The 17,215-nt window shown below is 43.9% G+C and overlaps 1 protein-coding gene across 2 annotated transcripts in view; it reads left to right on the top strand.

Moving 5' to 3' along the window:
- The first annotated feature begins 5,518 nt into the window (after nt 1-5,518).
- The window catches only part of ltbp3 (latent transforming growth factor beta binding protein 3), a 40,267-nt gene continuing 28,570 nt past the window's right edge, over nt 5,519-17,215 (top strand). For both annotated transcript variants that reach the window (XM_085288840.1, XM_085288839.1), the window contains exon 1: nt 5,519-6,088. In XM_085288840.1, the coding sequence (XP_085144966.1) occupies nt 5,851-6,088 (238 nt within the window). In that variant the 5' untranslated portion in view covers nt 5,519-5,850. The remainder of the gene's footprint in view (nt 6,089-17,215) is intronic.

Raw genomic sequence — 17,215 nt, 5'->3', positions numbered from 1 at the left:
AAGTGCTGTGGTGTCTTTAGCCCAGTCCAGTTTATTGTCAATGTGTATACCGAGGTATTTATAGTCCTCCACAATGTCAGCATTGACCCCCTGGATTGAAACAGGGGTCAAGTGTTTCCTGGTCTTCCTGAAGTCCACGATCAATTCCTTGGTCTTTGCCACGTTGAGCTGCAGATGATTCTGCTCACACCACGTGACAAAGGAGTCGACCACAGATAGGAAGGTAACAGTTACTTAAATAATCACTGGTCACAATCAGTGTGCAGAAGAGCATCTGAATACACAACACATAAAACCTTAAAGGAGATTTGTTACAGCAGCAGTAGCAGAAGACCACACTGGGTCAAAGAATGTGGGCTCCCCAAAATTGAATAATACAAGATTGGAAAAAAGGTTACCTGCTGATGAGTGTTGATGGTAGCGGTTCAGCATCGATCCACCCTGCTGTGCATCAGTAGTTCGGGCTGCTGCTGGAAGTGTAATGGTGTGCGGGATATTTTCCTGGCACAATCTGGGCCTCTTATGACCAATGAGCATCATTTAAACAGCCACAGTGTACCCATCTTCTGATGGCTGTTACCAGCAGGATAACACATCATGTCACAAAGCTCAGATAATCTCAAACTGGTTACTTGAACATGACAGTGAGTTTGCTATACTCACAAAGCCTCCACAGCCACCAGATCTACACCTAACGGAGCACCTTTGGACCAGGAGATCCACATGCCGGATGTGCAGCCCAAAAATCTGCACCAACTGTGTTATGCTATCACGTCAATATGGACGAAATTCTCTGAGAAATGCTTCCAGCACCTTGTTGTATCTGTTTGGTCACAAATGAATAAAATGGACAAAGAGAAATTTCAACGTGCAGTAGATAAAAAAGTTACAGGATCACTAAACTTACTGCAATCTATTGTCTGGTGGAACAATAGCCAGTGTGATGAGTTTTATGGCAAGTGGTCTAAAAGCTAATCTCCCAGGACAAGTTTTTGCAGTGATTATTCCCTCAAAATGCACCATTGAGTTCAAGTTGTGCAGCTGTGGGTTTGTTTTAGACCAGTTTGGAAAAGAAACTACACATTTTAACCTTGTAAAGGATAAACAGTCATAATCACTGACCGTTCTGGGGATAAAAGCACAAAATCCAGAGTACAAATTGTGTTGATACACAGTCTAATCTGCTCCTAAGAAAAACCGTATATAGTTCATGTAGTGTAAATCATGCCAATATGCTTCACAGGCTTGATCCAAAAAAAATAAGACTCTTTGTGCACGGCACCGAAACTAATTTCTTCTTACTGTTCTGTAGAGAAAACTCCACCTGGAGCCAACGTGCCCTTTGGACGTCTTTGTTTAAACCACTGGGCAAGTGATCCAGCAGAGGCTGCCATAGATCCATTAAGCTGTTGTCATTGCTCCTGAGTGTTCACTGAGATTCTCTCGTGGCCAAACCTGATAAAACTTCCAACGCCGCTGAGTGTAGTTCCTCGTGATCACTTTAAAAATTTGGCATTGTCTGTGGAAATGGCTCTGATTGTTTCCATAGAGAAACACGAGCTGCTGTAGAAATAAAGACGCAGTCTAATATGTTAACTATCTCACTGCACTTTGTGTGTTGATTAACTTAGAGGCCCGGGACACATTGAGCAGAAGGGTTTATTATTGTTCGGGGCACTCTGCTCTAAGTAGTCTTTGCTTTAGTCGCTCACATTCTTCATCTTTTGGATGTTGCGTTGCTGCTTTTATCCAAGTAAAGGATTGAATTTCCATCTTCAGCTCTTTTTACACACAGATTGTGTAATAAGGTTGCTTATTTGTCCGTGCTGTCTGTTATTATTGTCTGCTTGTCAGAGAATATCACCAGGGTTTCAGTTTTCAGATGGGAAGTAATTATATTGTACTAACAATAAGGATGGGTTCTTGTCTGACCTGCAGTGTATTTTCATTCTGTGTGTGCGTGCATGTGTGCACGTGTGTGTGTCTTGGCAGTCGGTGACCTTATGATGGTGAGCAGCAGAGGCTCAGAGACATGTGAGAACGGCTCGTGAACTCTCTGTAGGCCCATGCAGTCATTTCCTCAGCGACTAAAAGTAAACACATTCACTTTTTTTGGAGAGGAAGTGACTCAGCTTGCTTTCTTCCCCTCCCTTTGTCTGTTTCTCACTTTCACCCATTGCTCACATGACCCCCAGACACTGACTAGCCCCCGTGCTGCACCTTCATATATTTTTTTTTTTACTTTTTGAAGTGTGATTAATCAGCACGCTCGTTCGTCCCAGGCGAGAGTCGCAGCTGAACTTATCATGCATTAAGTGTTTAGGCAGGTCTCAGCGCTGCAGACTGTGTGGTGTCACGTTGGCCGTCTGACTTTAATCTGTTTCAGTCGGCGTGGGCGGCTGCGAGATTGAGCGCTATTTATCTGCACACCGAGGGCAAGAATGGAAAACTGGAATTTGTTGCAGTTGTTGCAAAAACCTCAGCAGCTAATAGATGCTTTTATAACCCCAGACTGTAAAAGCATCTATTAGCTGTGGAGCCAACAAATTTAAATGCTGAAAGTAAGAAAGGTGTTTTCTGAAAAGTGTATGCTCAGTTTTGATTTGATGCCAGGTCGCATCACCTCTTCTATTAACAGCACTCTGTAAGCATTTGGAAACAGAGGAGACCCATTGCTGTCATTTTGAAAGTGGAAGGTTTTACCATCATAGATAGGCCAGGACTGTAGGTAGGCCAGCATTTAGACCAGGTGTCAAACCTAAGGCCTCATATCAGCCTGCCAAAGACTGTCATTTTACACTCCAGCCCACTGGACAGAAAACGCTGGCTAATTCTGGTCCCCGGGCCTTATGTTTCAAACCCCTGGTGAACTCTTCTTAAAAGACAATGCTGTTGGAATACACACACAATGGCTGTAAGCATGTATATAGCATTTATATGTCATTCAGCACCAGTGGTCCTTGGGATACTGGCTTTTCAGCTGTACCGTGCTTCTGGACATCCTTACGGCTATTTAAATATCTGAGCTGTGAAATATAAAGAAGCTCATCACACAATACAAGAAATATTGTATTTCCCCACTCTCCTGCCTCCCTCGCTTCCCCCCCTTCCTGACACCATGACACCCCCCTCCTCCAATCCCTCTCTCAGCAGCAAGACATCTCCCCCCCTCCCCTCCTCCCAAACATCTCCCAGTGTCACAGTGGATCAGGTCAGGAGGCAACTGAGGAAGCTTCGCCCCAGAAAGGCAGCAGGCCCAGACAAGGTGTGTCCTAGGATGCTTAAGGCGTGTGCTGCTGAACTTGGGGAGCCGCTACAACGAGTCTTCAACCTCAGTCTGCGACTGGGGAGAGTGCCCGCCCTATGGAAGACATCCTGCATCGTCCCGGTCCCCAAAAAGAACCGGCCCAATGAGCTGAATGACTTCCGACCGGTGGCACTGACGTCACATCTTATGAAGACTCTAGAGCGGCTCTTCCTCAACCTCCTCCGACCACAGGTACAACATGCCCAGGACCCACTACAGTTTGCATACAAGGTGGGTGTCGGAGTGGAGGATGCCATCCTGTACCTCCTACACAGAGCCCACTCACACCTGGATGGGGGAAAAGGCATGGTCAGGATCCTGTTTCTTGACTTTTCCAGTGCCTTTAATACCATCCGGCCCTGTATGCTTCAGGAAAAACTGAACAGGATGGAGGTGGACCCCTGCCTGGTGGCTTGGATCTCCGACTACCTCACCGACAGACCACAGTACGTCAGGCTGAAGGACATCACGTCTGACACAGTGGTCAGCAGCACAGGAGCACCACAGGGAACTGTGCTGTCCCCTCTTCTCTTCACCCTGTACACCTCTGACTTCTGCTACAACTCTGAATTATGCCACATTCAGAAGTTTGCAGATGACACGGCCATCATGGGGTGTATCTGGGATGATCAGGAAGAGGAGTACAGAAGTCTGGTGAGGAACTTTGTCGCATGGAGTCACACAAACCACCTGCAACTCAACACCTCAAAGACTAAGGAACTGGTTGTGGACTTCGGGAGGTCTAGAGCAGGTCCACTGCCAGTTCAGATAGAGGGGGAGGAGGTGGAGGTGGTCAACAAGTACAAGTACCTCGGGCTGTGGATGGACAATAAACTGGACTGGTCATGCAACACAGAGCACCTGTATAAAAAAGCCCAAAGCCGACTGTACTTCCTCAGGAGGCTGAGGTCTTTTAACATCTGCAGGAAGCTCCTGAGGATGTTTTACCAGTCAGTGGTTGCTGGAGTACTTTTCTATGCTGTGGTGTGCTGGGGGAGCAGCACAGCAAAGAAGGACTCATCCAGGCTGGAGAAACTGATCAGGAAAGCTAGCTCTGTGGTCGGCATGAAGCTGGACACTCTGGTGACAGTGGCAGAGAAAAGCACACTAAAGAAACTGATGGACATTATGGACAATGCTGGGCATCCTCTGCACACGGCCATAAACAACCAGAAGAGTCTGTTCAGTGACAGGTTGCTTCTCCCCAAGACAAGAACTAACAGACTTAAAAACTCCTTTGTCCCACACGCCATCAGACTGTTTAACTCCTCTCTGGAGGGGAGAGGGAGGGGAAACAGGAGGACAAAGGAGGGGGGAACAACTAAGCTGTAGTGCCTCTTCACCTCACTGTACAATACCTTGTGCAATACTTTTTGTAAATAGTCAACAGTGCAATAGACTCAATACTTGAAATGTGCAATTCACTTGTATTTTTATTTTTTATTCCTATTTATTCTATTTATCCCCTTTGTATATTTTATTTATATTTGTCTCTGTATTTATATATATGTGTGTGTGTGTGTGTGTGTGTGTGTGTGTGTGTGTGTGTGTGTGTGTGTGTGTGTGTGTGTGTATATATATAACAGTTCTGTAACTGTAACTTTGGTCGTTGCTGTGCTTTTTTTGGAAGTCGAATTTCCCAGAGGAACCCACCCGAGGGATTAATAAAGTTCTATCTTATCTTATCTCTTATCTTATATTAGACTGCCTGTAAAATCTTGAAGAAATCCACATGACTGATATTTTTTAGCTTCAAGTGAAAAGCAAAATATTCAAATACAATGACTGATGTAGTGCAGTGACACACTGCGGCGTAATGACATGTTATGATCAGTGTATGCACACTGGCTGATATTTTTACAGACATAGAGAGGAACCTCGGAGAGGCCAGTGCATTTTCACGCACTAGAATCTCACGAACACGGAGTGAATTATTAGCCTGTGTCCATGTTTTGTTTTATTTTTTCTATTTGAGAGTGACACGCACAGCTGTGCAGCTGTGATTTGTCTGTGCGGGGGCAATAGAGCAGAGGAGGGCTGTTAGAGGAGAAATAACCAACAAGGAAACCACTTTCAGCTTTGCTCCTGCACCGCCTGGCTGGCCTCCGGCCAAGTTCTCCAGAGAGGGCTGGCTCACCCCTTCTCCTCCTCTCCTCCCTCTCTTCTTTCTCTTCCAAACCCACATACGCACTCCTCTCCAGCCCTCCAAAGCAACAGGCGAGAAGAAGGAAGAGCGACAAAAGCAAAAGAGCAACTCCTGCAACTTTTTGGAACGAGCGCAACTGGGAGAAGCTACCGAGGATGCCAAACGCGTCGGTTTTGCAGATGGATCACATGGGTACGCGAGGGAACTGATTTTATTTTTCCCAAAGAAGAAAACAGGAGGGAGGACACACGTTTTTGTTTTTTTTCCTCCACCGTATGAGACGTCAAAAGTTTCCCTCTGTGTTAACAAAGCAGGCGCCTTTGAGCTGGAGCTGAAACCCTCGGCTTGTGATTAAATGTCCCGGGGTCTCTGTGGAGGGCAGTGAAAGGATGCCAGGATGCCCTCTCTGATCTCCCATCTGCTTGTCATCTGGCTGAGCGTCCACAGGCTGGTGTGGTGCACGGAGCGCTCCTCCACACGCGAGCGCTTCAAGGTGGTCATCGCTCCTCTCATCTGCAAGCGGGTCTGCCTGAAGGGGCAGTGCCAGGATACCTGCGAGCAGGGCAACAACACCACGCTGATCGCGGAGAACGGGCAGGGGGCCGACACGCTCACCGGACCGGGCTTCAGGGTCGGTAAGTGACAGAGGCAGTTTCTTATGAGGGCTGGGGGCGATTAAATGTCTAGTGAGAGCCCTGTCCTGACCCCAGGCTTTTACGTTGTGGTTATCCCTGTTGTGCCAAAAAAGGATTTCCGGTAATTGCAAAAAGAAATGATCGCGATTATTTAAACGATTATAAATGCCTCCTTGGCCTTCAATCTGTCAAAAATATGCCAAACACATCTAATATCATGACTGATGTCCTGCCATTTAAAGCCAGAAGGAACATTTCTGTCACAAGGCGAAGCTGGAGGGTTTTTGGCAAAGTGACTTTTATATATTCTTTATTTATGCAGATAAAAAACAATCTTCATAAGGGATCTGGCCAACAGGACAGCAGAAACTGTAACAAATATAACATTACAATTTTATAGGCATACTTTAAGTTTCCCCAGCATCATGTTGCCCTCCATCTTTTTACCAAAATAAGTAAAGATATTAGACATAAGAAACAAGGAGAAACCATGGAAATCACTTTTTGGCACATCGCCCCTGTAGAGAGGTGAAGGAGGCCTGTTTGTTTGCTTAAAAGCTGACTTTCTTAATAGCTTATTATACCAATGTGGAGCTCCATAAAACACCTAAAACTGGCCCAACTGTGCTTCTCTATAAGAAAAGGTTATGCCTGAAAATCTGAAACACTTTTAGCTCATTTCAAGGTTAGTTGATAGCACGAGCGCGAGTTGAAGCAATAAAGTCCACCTAAAAATCAAAACCAACACCATGTCACAAAAAATGGCCCATAATCCACAAAATAACTGGTTCAAAGCCAGCATATCTGATCATCTCGAGGCCTTTTGGTTCCATACCTGCTGCTGATAGGCTCCGTGGGTTCATGTGAGGAAACTGTGCAAATAAATAGGTGGCTAAGATGAGGTGAGCTGAGGTTTACCCTCCGCTGCATCTGGAAAACGTTCCTGGGTTACACTTTAATTAGTAAGGCACGGCTCATTACATGGCACATAAATGTACTCTTAAGATCTATACTTTCCCCACCTCCCTCACTCCAGTGTCTGGTTGGCATGAGTGGAGCTGTTTCTGTGCTGTATCAGATCAGCTGTGGTTGAGACTTGGAGCCTTGCAGTCTACATCAGTGTGCCGCTCCACAAATGGATTTACCCTCAGTGGCTCGGTGTACAGAGTGAGATTGAGCTTTTTAACGCAGTCTGACAGTGAATTAACTCAATAACAGTAATGAAAGTGAGCTAATACACTACGCTGCACGGCACAGCTCAGTAATAAATATATTTATTAACATGATACGGCTTCTTTCTTCTTTTTCTTTCTTAAAACTCACATATTTCTAAATATAGATTCCTCTTCCACTTATGTGCTCTCTCTCCTTTATTGGCTGAATTCTTAGAACCAAACTAAGATGCAGAGCTGCTGGATGAAAAATAAACAATGCCTGTGGGGAGGGAGGAGTGGCAGCAGCAGGTTGTGGTTGTGGTGCATTTTGCATTCATCACACACAGGTTTGCACAGAGTTGCAGTTGCGTGTAGAGTCGTAGCTGGAGTCGAAGCAGCCTGGATTCAATTGAGGCCAAGTGAATGGTACTTGCACTGCTGTGACAGTATTCTTCCACTCTGACACAGTGTAGAGGCAAAGAGTTGGCTCCGGCATCAGTCTTCCCTCTTCTCCCCCCGATTTCCTTGTGGTACGTCACGTTTTATGGAGCTTCTGTGTAAAGTAATTCAAGAGAGACGCGTCGGATTCCTGGAATGCCTCATGCTGTTTCGCAGTGTGTCTGGATAACGAGATCATGTCGTCACACAGTCCCGTCTCCCGGATTTATCCGTCCGTTTATCGGAGTATTTTGCAGAGAGGGACCGAGGAGTCGACTCCAGCTTGCACAGGAGATGTGTGCTGTTCAGCGCGAGCGCTGGAATGTGGTCTGGACAAGTGGAAATTTCTCTCTCCCGTGTTAAAACGGCCACGGCTATAGCAGCAACAATATGAAGACTTTTCCATATTTGAGCAGTTATGATGTAAGCAACGGCGAGCCTGACGCCCAGACTGAACAAAACTTTTCCACAAAAGAAAATATGATTCCTGTCAGTCTGTAGAAGTAAAGAAGAGTCTTTAAAGAGCAAACACATTCAGAACCAAGATACACTTTTAGTCATAATGTAGTTCACTGAGACTTTTTGCTTTGCTTTACTTGACATGTTCTCAAAAGTTTGTGTTTCCACGGCAAAATAGGTCATTTATTTTATATTAAACTGAAAGAGGGAAGTGAAATCCTGTTCGTTACTTCTGTTTGTTCTGTTTTAGTAGGCCAAAGAAGTTATCCAAAGTTAAATATATCAAAAGCTAAATAATACAGGTACAGTGCGTGTATTTATGGTGATCATAAAACCCTCCTCAGTTTGTTGATCCTCTGACTTTTCAGCCAGTGACAGGCACTTAAAACTAAAGCGGCTGAGCTAAACGATGTGAAATCACTCTGCACGATTTGTATTCTTTGTACGTTACTGTACAAAACTTTTGAGCTGGCTCCCATTTCTTTATATTTTGCTTCTAAGAAACCAGACCATTTTTTCCAGTGGTCTCGAGCAACAGTTCACCAGGCTTTCTGAAGATCTCTCTAAGGTTTTCTTTGGACATTGGCTGCTTTCCCCAAACATATTCAGCACAGTGCTTGTACCTGACTGTTTTTGTTTGTTTGTTAAGTCACTTCACGCTGACCTATGTATCATTCAAGCATAAAACAGGCAGCTAGCTCAAGGGATGAACAAATGTTGTGTCTACACATAACAGACAACTTAGCAAAGAGCCAATTTCTATCTGTAAGCACTTTGTTACTAACAAAATGTCCTAAAATATCCAATTTTTTTTTTTTTTTACTAATTTCTTTAGTTGAATCTATGAAAAATGGCAAAGATAACACAGTTTAACAAATACAAAAGAATAAATTTTCACCAACAAGGGGATTCCCAAAGATTTATTAGCTGAAAACTCACCATGGTGTGCAGCGTGTCATTAAACAAATTTGAGGAAACTGGACAAGCAGAGGACAGAAGAAGGCCTAAAAACTATCTACAGCAGGTGTATTTGATCTGAAAGTCATGTCCTTAAGAAGTAAGAAGGAATCCAGCAAACACCTGACACAGGACTCATTTGATCTCTCAGTTGATCCATGTGCTGTTTGTCGAAGCCTCATCAGAAACAGTCTCAGTGGAAGGATGGCGGTTAAGAAGCCATTTTTAAGCAAGGGGAACAGAGAGAAAATGCTCAGATTTGCTCACACAAAAACTGGACTGAAAATTAGTGACAGCAAGTCTAATGGAGAGATGAATCCAAAGTTGGAACTTTTGGTTTAAATTTCCATCAGCATGTATGGAGGAGGTCAGGAGAGAAGCAACAGTGAGTGTCTACAGCCATCTATCATGGTTTGGAGCTACATTTCTGGTAGTCATGGATTGGCTTCCCCACAGCCCAGACCTCAACATGAATGAAGCAGTGTGGGATCATCTTGAGAGAACTGAAAAAAAAGGCAGAAAGATCCAAAACATAAAGAAATGAGGGGTGATTTAAGACTTTGGCGCAGTACTGTAACTAAAATAAAAAGGTATGGCATAGATTAGAGCAGCTTTAAACAATTACTCTGTTTTTCCAGCAATATACCACAGAAGCTTTGTTTGTGTAAAGGCCCGAGCTTCTTTATGTTTAAAAATACACTAGTTCATAAACAGCAATTATCCAAAATGTAAATCAAGTAATAAATAGAAATAATGAATCTGTTTGATCTGCGCGGGATGTCATTATGCTGTTGCAGACTGGGACAGACAGACGGAGAGGCGACCACCCAGATGTTCAGACAGAGCAGATTGTCTCAGTGTGAATAACCTAAAGGACATGAATATAAATCACCTGCACAGCACGCTGCTCATTTGGACTTTCTATAAGAGAACGTTTGCACACAGGCAGACGTTACAGGACATCGTTTTATTGCTAAGTATGTCCCATTCAGGATCGGCCATCAGATTACGACATCCGATTTGTTTTGTCGATACGCTTGCGCTGATTACATGTGTCATAAATGAATCTGCATTTCACTTTGCACTTTATAAAACCGATGAAAGCAAAGAATTCCTTCCAGGCATGGCAGGCAGAAAAAAGAACTGTTTGCAGCAACATACAATTTGCCCTCCTCATGGACTCCACATGGTGCCTATGTAAGTAATCACAGGGCTCTGCAGGGGGTTAGGTGGTTATGACAGCGATAAAACTATTGCAGAATACATATTGTTTTATTTATTAAAGTTGAATTTTAGCATTCAGAGACTGGAAAATATTAAAAAGGATGAAAGAGTTACATGTGACTCACTTCACAGAGAAACCCGTGAATGACCTTAGCTTATGCTGATCACATGCTATGACCCCTTTTAAAAACTTCCTTTATCCCCAACACTTTCAATCTTGGTTCTTGGTTATTGCGCCTCAAAGTTTATACGTCTTGTACTTTGTCAGAATTATGTATTTCTTTTAGGAGATATTCTTTCAGAATCAATGGCTACATAAAAGCAGTGCACATACTGTGGTTGCTTTGACTAAGGCGTGCTTTTTTAGTCCAAGTCTAAATGTTTCTCGTTGTTGCTAGCACGGAGGCATCCAATATATCTTGCCTTCCTGACAGCAGCTGCTCAGCTCCCAGACAGCCCGCTGAGCCTCCTCTCTCCTCTGCATCTCCTCTTTATCAGGCCTGCTGTTGCCAGGCAGCTCCAGATTCTCATCTTTTTCTGGAATATCTAAGGGAATGTTGTGAGGGGGGGCGGGGCCTCGTTTGCACAGGAAGTGGTTCTTATCATAGCTCAGTCTGGGCTTGCGTCCCCTAAAATGGGCATCATGACAAGTGGAAATGGCTATTTGAGGATTTCCCATGTGGTTTTGTATTTAGGGTAAAGTGACAGTAGTAGCCTTGTGGTTTGTTTTGGTTTTCCCTTGGCATGGGTCAGAGGTCCATGGGAGCCTGAAGATGAACACAAGTCAGTTAAATACAGCAGTCAAGGCTGGTTCTGCTTTCTCTCTCCTTCTTTCTCTTTAGGGAGGCAAGTTTATTTTACCTTTCAAAGCCCTCTGCTCTTCCCCACACGCTCTTTTCTCTGTCATGCCAAACTTTGGAGAAAGCGGTCTAACACAGGCAACCAAGAAACCTGCAGCACTCCGGATTTTTTGCCACAGGCTGGACTGAGCTCAGAGGCAAAGCTGGGCACGGCTCCCGTGCTCACAAACTCACAAACACACAAACACACATGAGCGATGGACTCTCGGGCACATTCATTCCCAGCTTAATAATCACGAAAGCTTCTTACCTTTGGCTGCTGTTTACAGGCTGGCCATTGACCCTGTTGCCAAGGCTGAGTTTTAATCTAAATAAGTGTAACCTCCGTGTGTCCATTTAAATAATGCTTGTAATTATTTGGGAGGTTTTGTGTTCTCGTTAACCTTTTCTTTTTTTGCCTTTGTTTCCACTGTGGGCTCCCCTCATAAAAGTGGATCCAACTGGTAAAGCTGTGAAAATGCTTTATCTTTTAAAAGATAAACACACCCAATTTTAGTCACTTTGTTTTGATTCAGTGCAGCTTCCCCTCAGTGAAGCGTGGCCTTTTAAAAAGGTTAACTCCACAGTCAGTTTTTCCTTTTTTTTAAATTTTACTTTAGTCAAGCTTGCACCACAACACTCACTCAGAGCCAACATCCACATGATCTTAAGCCGGAGTTCCCCATCCAATCAGACTCTAAATAGCCTGCATTTATGTAGCGCTTTTCTAGTCTTACAGGCCGCTCTGAACGCTTTAATCCTACTTTTCAGCGCGAAGAAAAAGAGAAAAAAAAAGCATCTCATTAAATGAACTTTGTGGAAACAAAGCAGCAATTAGAGGTGCTCTCTTTTAAATCGTCTCAGGGCAACGGCGTGTATATTTTTTGCATGTGACTGTGTCCAGGAGTGGTGTGCTGAATGAACCCAGCTCAAACAAACAACCCTCTTTGCCATCTTTAACACTCTCCTCCCATTTGTGTAGTGAGAGGGGGGAATGGAGCAGTTATTTAAAGCTACTGAGAGGAATGCTGGGGACTGTACCCACACCGAGCAGAGACCCTGTAGCTGTAGCGATTAGGAAGGGTAAATAGAATAACATGGCCTCCGCCAGCGCTGCCTCCTGCCCTGGCCTGAGACAGAGCACCCTGCAGACATTACCTGCCACGCACTCCAGTGCTGAGTATCTCACAGCACAGGTATCTGACATAATCTCAGCAGAGCACAGTCAGCACTCTTACCTGCCTGCCCTGCAGTCCTTATAGCCGGGGCTTTTAGATAGTCATTAGATGACATCATCTGCACCGGTGCCAAGATTCTATCTGACTCTCTTGCTCTCTTTCCACAAAACGTATGTGCCAGAGGGGCGTGATGGGGTAACGCTGGATTTGTGCCCGCTAAAAAGCTGCGCAGTGTGGTTGCATATTTCCATGACATGTGAAAACCACATTGCGCAAGGCAGGGTTTGATTTAGATCTGGGAAATCGCGGCCCTCCCTATACTCAGACTGATCCCCCTTAATGACGGCTGCTTCTGTTTCTCGGGAGCAGTCGTCGTTGTCATCATCCCGTCTCTGTAATGTTAACAAACTGTTGTTTTAGCCTTTATGTGTGTGTGTGTGTGTGTGAGAGAGAGAGAGAGGTAATGAAAGCCTTCAGTGACAGTGCTGGACTCTGGCAAAGGGCAGCACTGTTGTTTGGATAGCTGAAAGTGAGGCCGTCCAGAGTTTCTGGGGGTTGATGGAGGAGCGGGAGCTCTACAGGGGGAGAGTAGGAGGAGAAGGAGGAATGTGTACGCAGGTTTGTGTTTTCATAAGGCGGTGATTATGTCATTTACTCCCAGTGTCTGGCTCAGCTGCGGGAGTCTGACCCACTTCATGCGTCGTCCCTTGCTTGGCGTGGTATGTGGTCTCACAGTGCCAGTTGACGGTGGGTGTATTTGGGGACGTGGTTTGATGGTAAAGGGAAGCACGTCATATGATGATAGCCATTCTCTTCTTCTCGTTTTAAACACCGGCTCTTGTGGCAACTGTTTATGGGAGCCGGTGTTGTTTAGTCACAGTTCTCTCAGGTCAACGAGAAGAAAAAAATATAACCAGAAATAATCCTGGAAGCACTTTTTAAAAGACGAGAACAGGGTCACGGGGTTAAATCTAGTTTTCCACTCGCAGGCATTAAGCTAGGTTGAGCTTCACCACTTTCATATTCCATAGTAGAATGAGACCACAGAGGCCATGAAAAACAAAGAAGCAGTGTTTATGTTTCACTGTGAACACTAAAGCTGACCTATTGTACCAAATATTCAGACTTCCTGCTGTAATCTTTGTAGGCTCCTATATTCTGGATCAGGTTCGGCCTTGACTGTGGATGGATGGATTTAAAAGACTGCCCAATCAAGTCTGACAAATTATGTTTTTTAGTGGGTTTGCAGTTAGTTTACTTAGAACCTGATCTAGTGGCAGTACCCTCAAGCACCCGGCTGTGTTTGTGGAAACTAAACAACTGCATCTGAAGCCAAGCCAAGCAACAGCCAATTAAGAGAAAGCTGACCTGAAAGAAGGGTGGCCTTAAGGCACCTTTTAAGGCTTAAATGGCTTGTTTTGGACCATGGGTGAACCGAGAGGCTGCATTAAGGTACAGTATAAGAAAAATAAGCAGTTGTGATTCATATAAAGCTACTGACCCACTCTACTGTAGTAGAGTCCAGGACTATGAATATGGAGCGATAAATGAGGAAAAGGTCCACTTTAATAAACCACCAAGTGGAATTTTCATAAAATATTGATGAGAATTACTCACTACGTGGAAGAAATATTAAAAAAAAAACATGTTGGAGTACATTTTTAGATATTTCTACACTCAGTTTGATGTAATCATTACTTCCACTGAAGATAAACACCAACTACCAACTGTGTCATGCTTCACAATTACTCAGTAATAATTTGAAAGCTCCACCAGTCTAAAAACAACTCCTGGTGGTGTCACACTCTGTATTCCTGCAGCTGTACGGGCCAATAAGATCTGGGACCAAAAACCCATCCAGGGACTGAATCACAGTGAAAGTGACTCAGCGGGAGTCATCACCAACTTTCAGACGGGTTAGCTTGCTAAGTTTGGCCAGAGGACAGTAGTGAGAGACGGGGACAGATCGGGCCATTGTATCATCTGTATGGCTCAAGATTATGTGGGGTAGCTTTCAGTTCAGTGAGTTGCAGTCTGTAGGACTGTAATTTGTTGTTTTTGTGCTGGGAGGGTGCGGCTGCGGCTGAAAGGACGCCGTGGAGGGAGGGGGCTGATGATGCGTCATCTCCAGACAGACAGAAGTGAGTGGGTGGGTTTTTCACAGGGTACTCAAAGGGCAACTCTTTCTTTGTTTCTTTCTTTAACATCATTAAACTTTTCAGATCTTTCAATCTGATCGAGTCTTCCTGGGCTTTCTTTGGACATTATTTATGTCTTTCTCGTTACACTGGGCTTGCTTACGTAGGAGCTGAGGAATGTACCAATCTGTTTTTTTTTCTTAAAGAAATAAGTGTCTGGGAATCGCAATAATCCACTTATTTTTTAGTCTGTGGATTTTACATCTCTCTCGTGTGGCTTTATTCCCTCACTTTAATATGATATATTTATTATATATAATAAATACACTGTTTGTTCCCTCTCATTTGTCCATCACTTGAAGTGCTGATGATAAGAGCTTGAAGACAAGGAGTCTCCCTCCTGTCTCTTTGTGCTGTTCGTGTCTTTCTTCTGAAGTCAGCAGTGGGTGGGAAAATTATAAGCTTCCTGACTCTTGGAACGTACGGGGAAGCTGGCATTCAAAATTAAATTAGGTTTTGAAAGCATAACAGCAAAGCACAAGGTCAACTTCAAATGCTTTCTTAGCTCCACTCCAACCACATTTTGGAAAGATAGATCAAAAATATGAAATGGCAGTGCGGTGTGTCTACATGATCTGAAGTGAACAAAGTTATCTATTAAAAACTTTATGTGGATCGATTTGGCATGGATTAGCAGTGAGTAATGTTGAAATCATGGACTGTTCTCTACTTCTTCAGTTGTTTTTTTAACATGTGGAAAATATTGTTCATGATAGAGTAGTTGCTTCAGATGCACATGTTCCACATCCCGCCACTGACACAGCCAGCCCTGTTCATGCCTCACATTCATCTAGACCACCAAATAACTCTTAAGCACGTTTGATTTTTAATAACACACCACCTCTCGGTTCAGGAATGTGTTAGATCTGTAAAGACAAAGGTGTGGTGGAAAACAGAGGGCGTCTGTCTCCGAGAGGCTAAGCTAGCTGACAGACAGAGTCGCTGAGCGATTTTGGGTCATAAATTCTGCCAATGAACACCGAGGTGATGATTTAAAGGGAAAGTCCGCCGGAGAGTAAAACCCTTTGTTATGATCTCAGCTTTTAAACGTTGTGCCCATTTCAGCTTGTAATGTGGTGCAGTCGCTCCACCGCAGCAGCATTCTGAGGAGGCGATACACCCTTGACTTAATAGCACTCTCACACAAACAAACACACCCACTTACAAACAATCTGCAGGAAACATTAGTCTGTGCATGGCTCGAACTTAAAGGAGGAAGATGTGAAGCGGAGGTTTGTGCGTCAGGATAATAAAGGCACGAAGTGCAGGTGTAATACCACCTGCCGTCGGAGCTTTAACTTGATACGTGACTCTTGTGACCCTGGAAACCTTCCTCACCCCTGAATCCGAGCAGAAAGTAGCGCTCATATTTTCACTTCTGTCATATCATGAATAAACACGAATAAACACGTCACCCAGTGCCAATGGAAGCCAGGCATGCACATGCATCACACTGACTCCACTGTTTTAGAGATGATGTTATATGCTTAAGGCCATGAGCTATTCAAAACCTCCATTGTTCCTCCTTCCTGAACACAGACTCAGTCATCCAGAGAATGCTGTTGCAGAATGCACTTTGTGCTGAGCCCTCTTTGCTCCCGTATACAGTCTTCATGTTCCGATAGATTTGACATCATATACCTAAATGGTCCACTGAGTGATAAAGCCTCCTCCTGCAGAGGTTTTTTTTTTTTTAACACTTGGCTGGTTGTTATGGAGGCATTTTTGTTTACCATGGAAAGGATCCCACGATCATCTACCAGACTTCAATAAAGTCCTGAAACAGTTGCATCTTGGCTGCTTGTGTCGTCTTGCCACCCAGCAGACATCATGGCAGTATCTCTGGGCAGTTATAGCCAGTTACGAACACCTAAAAAACAAATTTATATGTTTATTTCTGCTGTTAAGTTAGGCATTTTAACACTATAACATGGGAGCTCAGGGGCTGACCAAGTTTTAAAGCCTGTCTGAAATGGCCTCTTTGAGGATCTTCAGATTTTTGCTCTTTCACTCTGGCTTAATTTGAAATTTCCAGATGTTGCAGGTTGTTTTTTTTTTCTGTTAACTCAGACATTTCTGTTTAAAGCGCCATGAAATGCTTTTTGTAAATAAATATATGGGGTTTCTATGACATTACACAACAAAACGCTCACAGCAGCATGTAACACATAGAGAAGAACATCTTAACAGTTGTCAGGAAGCCCAAAAAGGAAGGAATAAGGTCATCTGCAATATCACAGCTGATGATATTTCCTACATCTATAGTCTCTCTTGCTGTTTAGGTGTGTCCGGATTTGATTTTAAAATGAAATTCTCTTCTTTTTTTTAAACTACAGTTTAATTAGAGCTGCAGGCTCACTTTGCTCTTCGTCAGGAGTATATTTTACAACCTTTCAAGGGTGGAGTTTGTTCCTTTAAACAGCCAGAAGACACAAACAACAGAGTTTTCCCTCCAAAAACTGGACTATCTGTCATAACAAATCAACGTAGAATTGTCATCTCTGTATGCTGTGAATGACCCTTTTTTGGCGTTTTTGACTGTTTTTCTGTTTAAAATAGATAAACCAGTGTGTTTCACAACTCAGTGTAAAAATAGACCGGTCACAGAAACAACAGATGTGATATATATAATCATGCACCAAGCAGATGATGTGTGTTATCCACAGAGTATTGTTTGTGC

This window comes from Mchenga conophoros, linkage group LG10 (genome assembly GCF_057382185.1).
Source record: "Mchenga conophoros isolate Kocher_MC1m ecotype Shallow Benthic linkage group LG10, M_conophoros_male_GT1.1, whole genome shotgun sequence".
Lineage (NCBI taxonomy): Eukaryota > Metazoa > Chordata > Actinopteri > Cichliformes > Cichlidae > Mchenga > Mchenga conophoros.
This window is presented reverse-complemented; position numbering and strand designations above follow the sequence as displayed.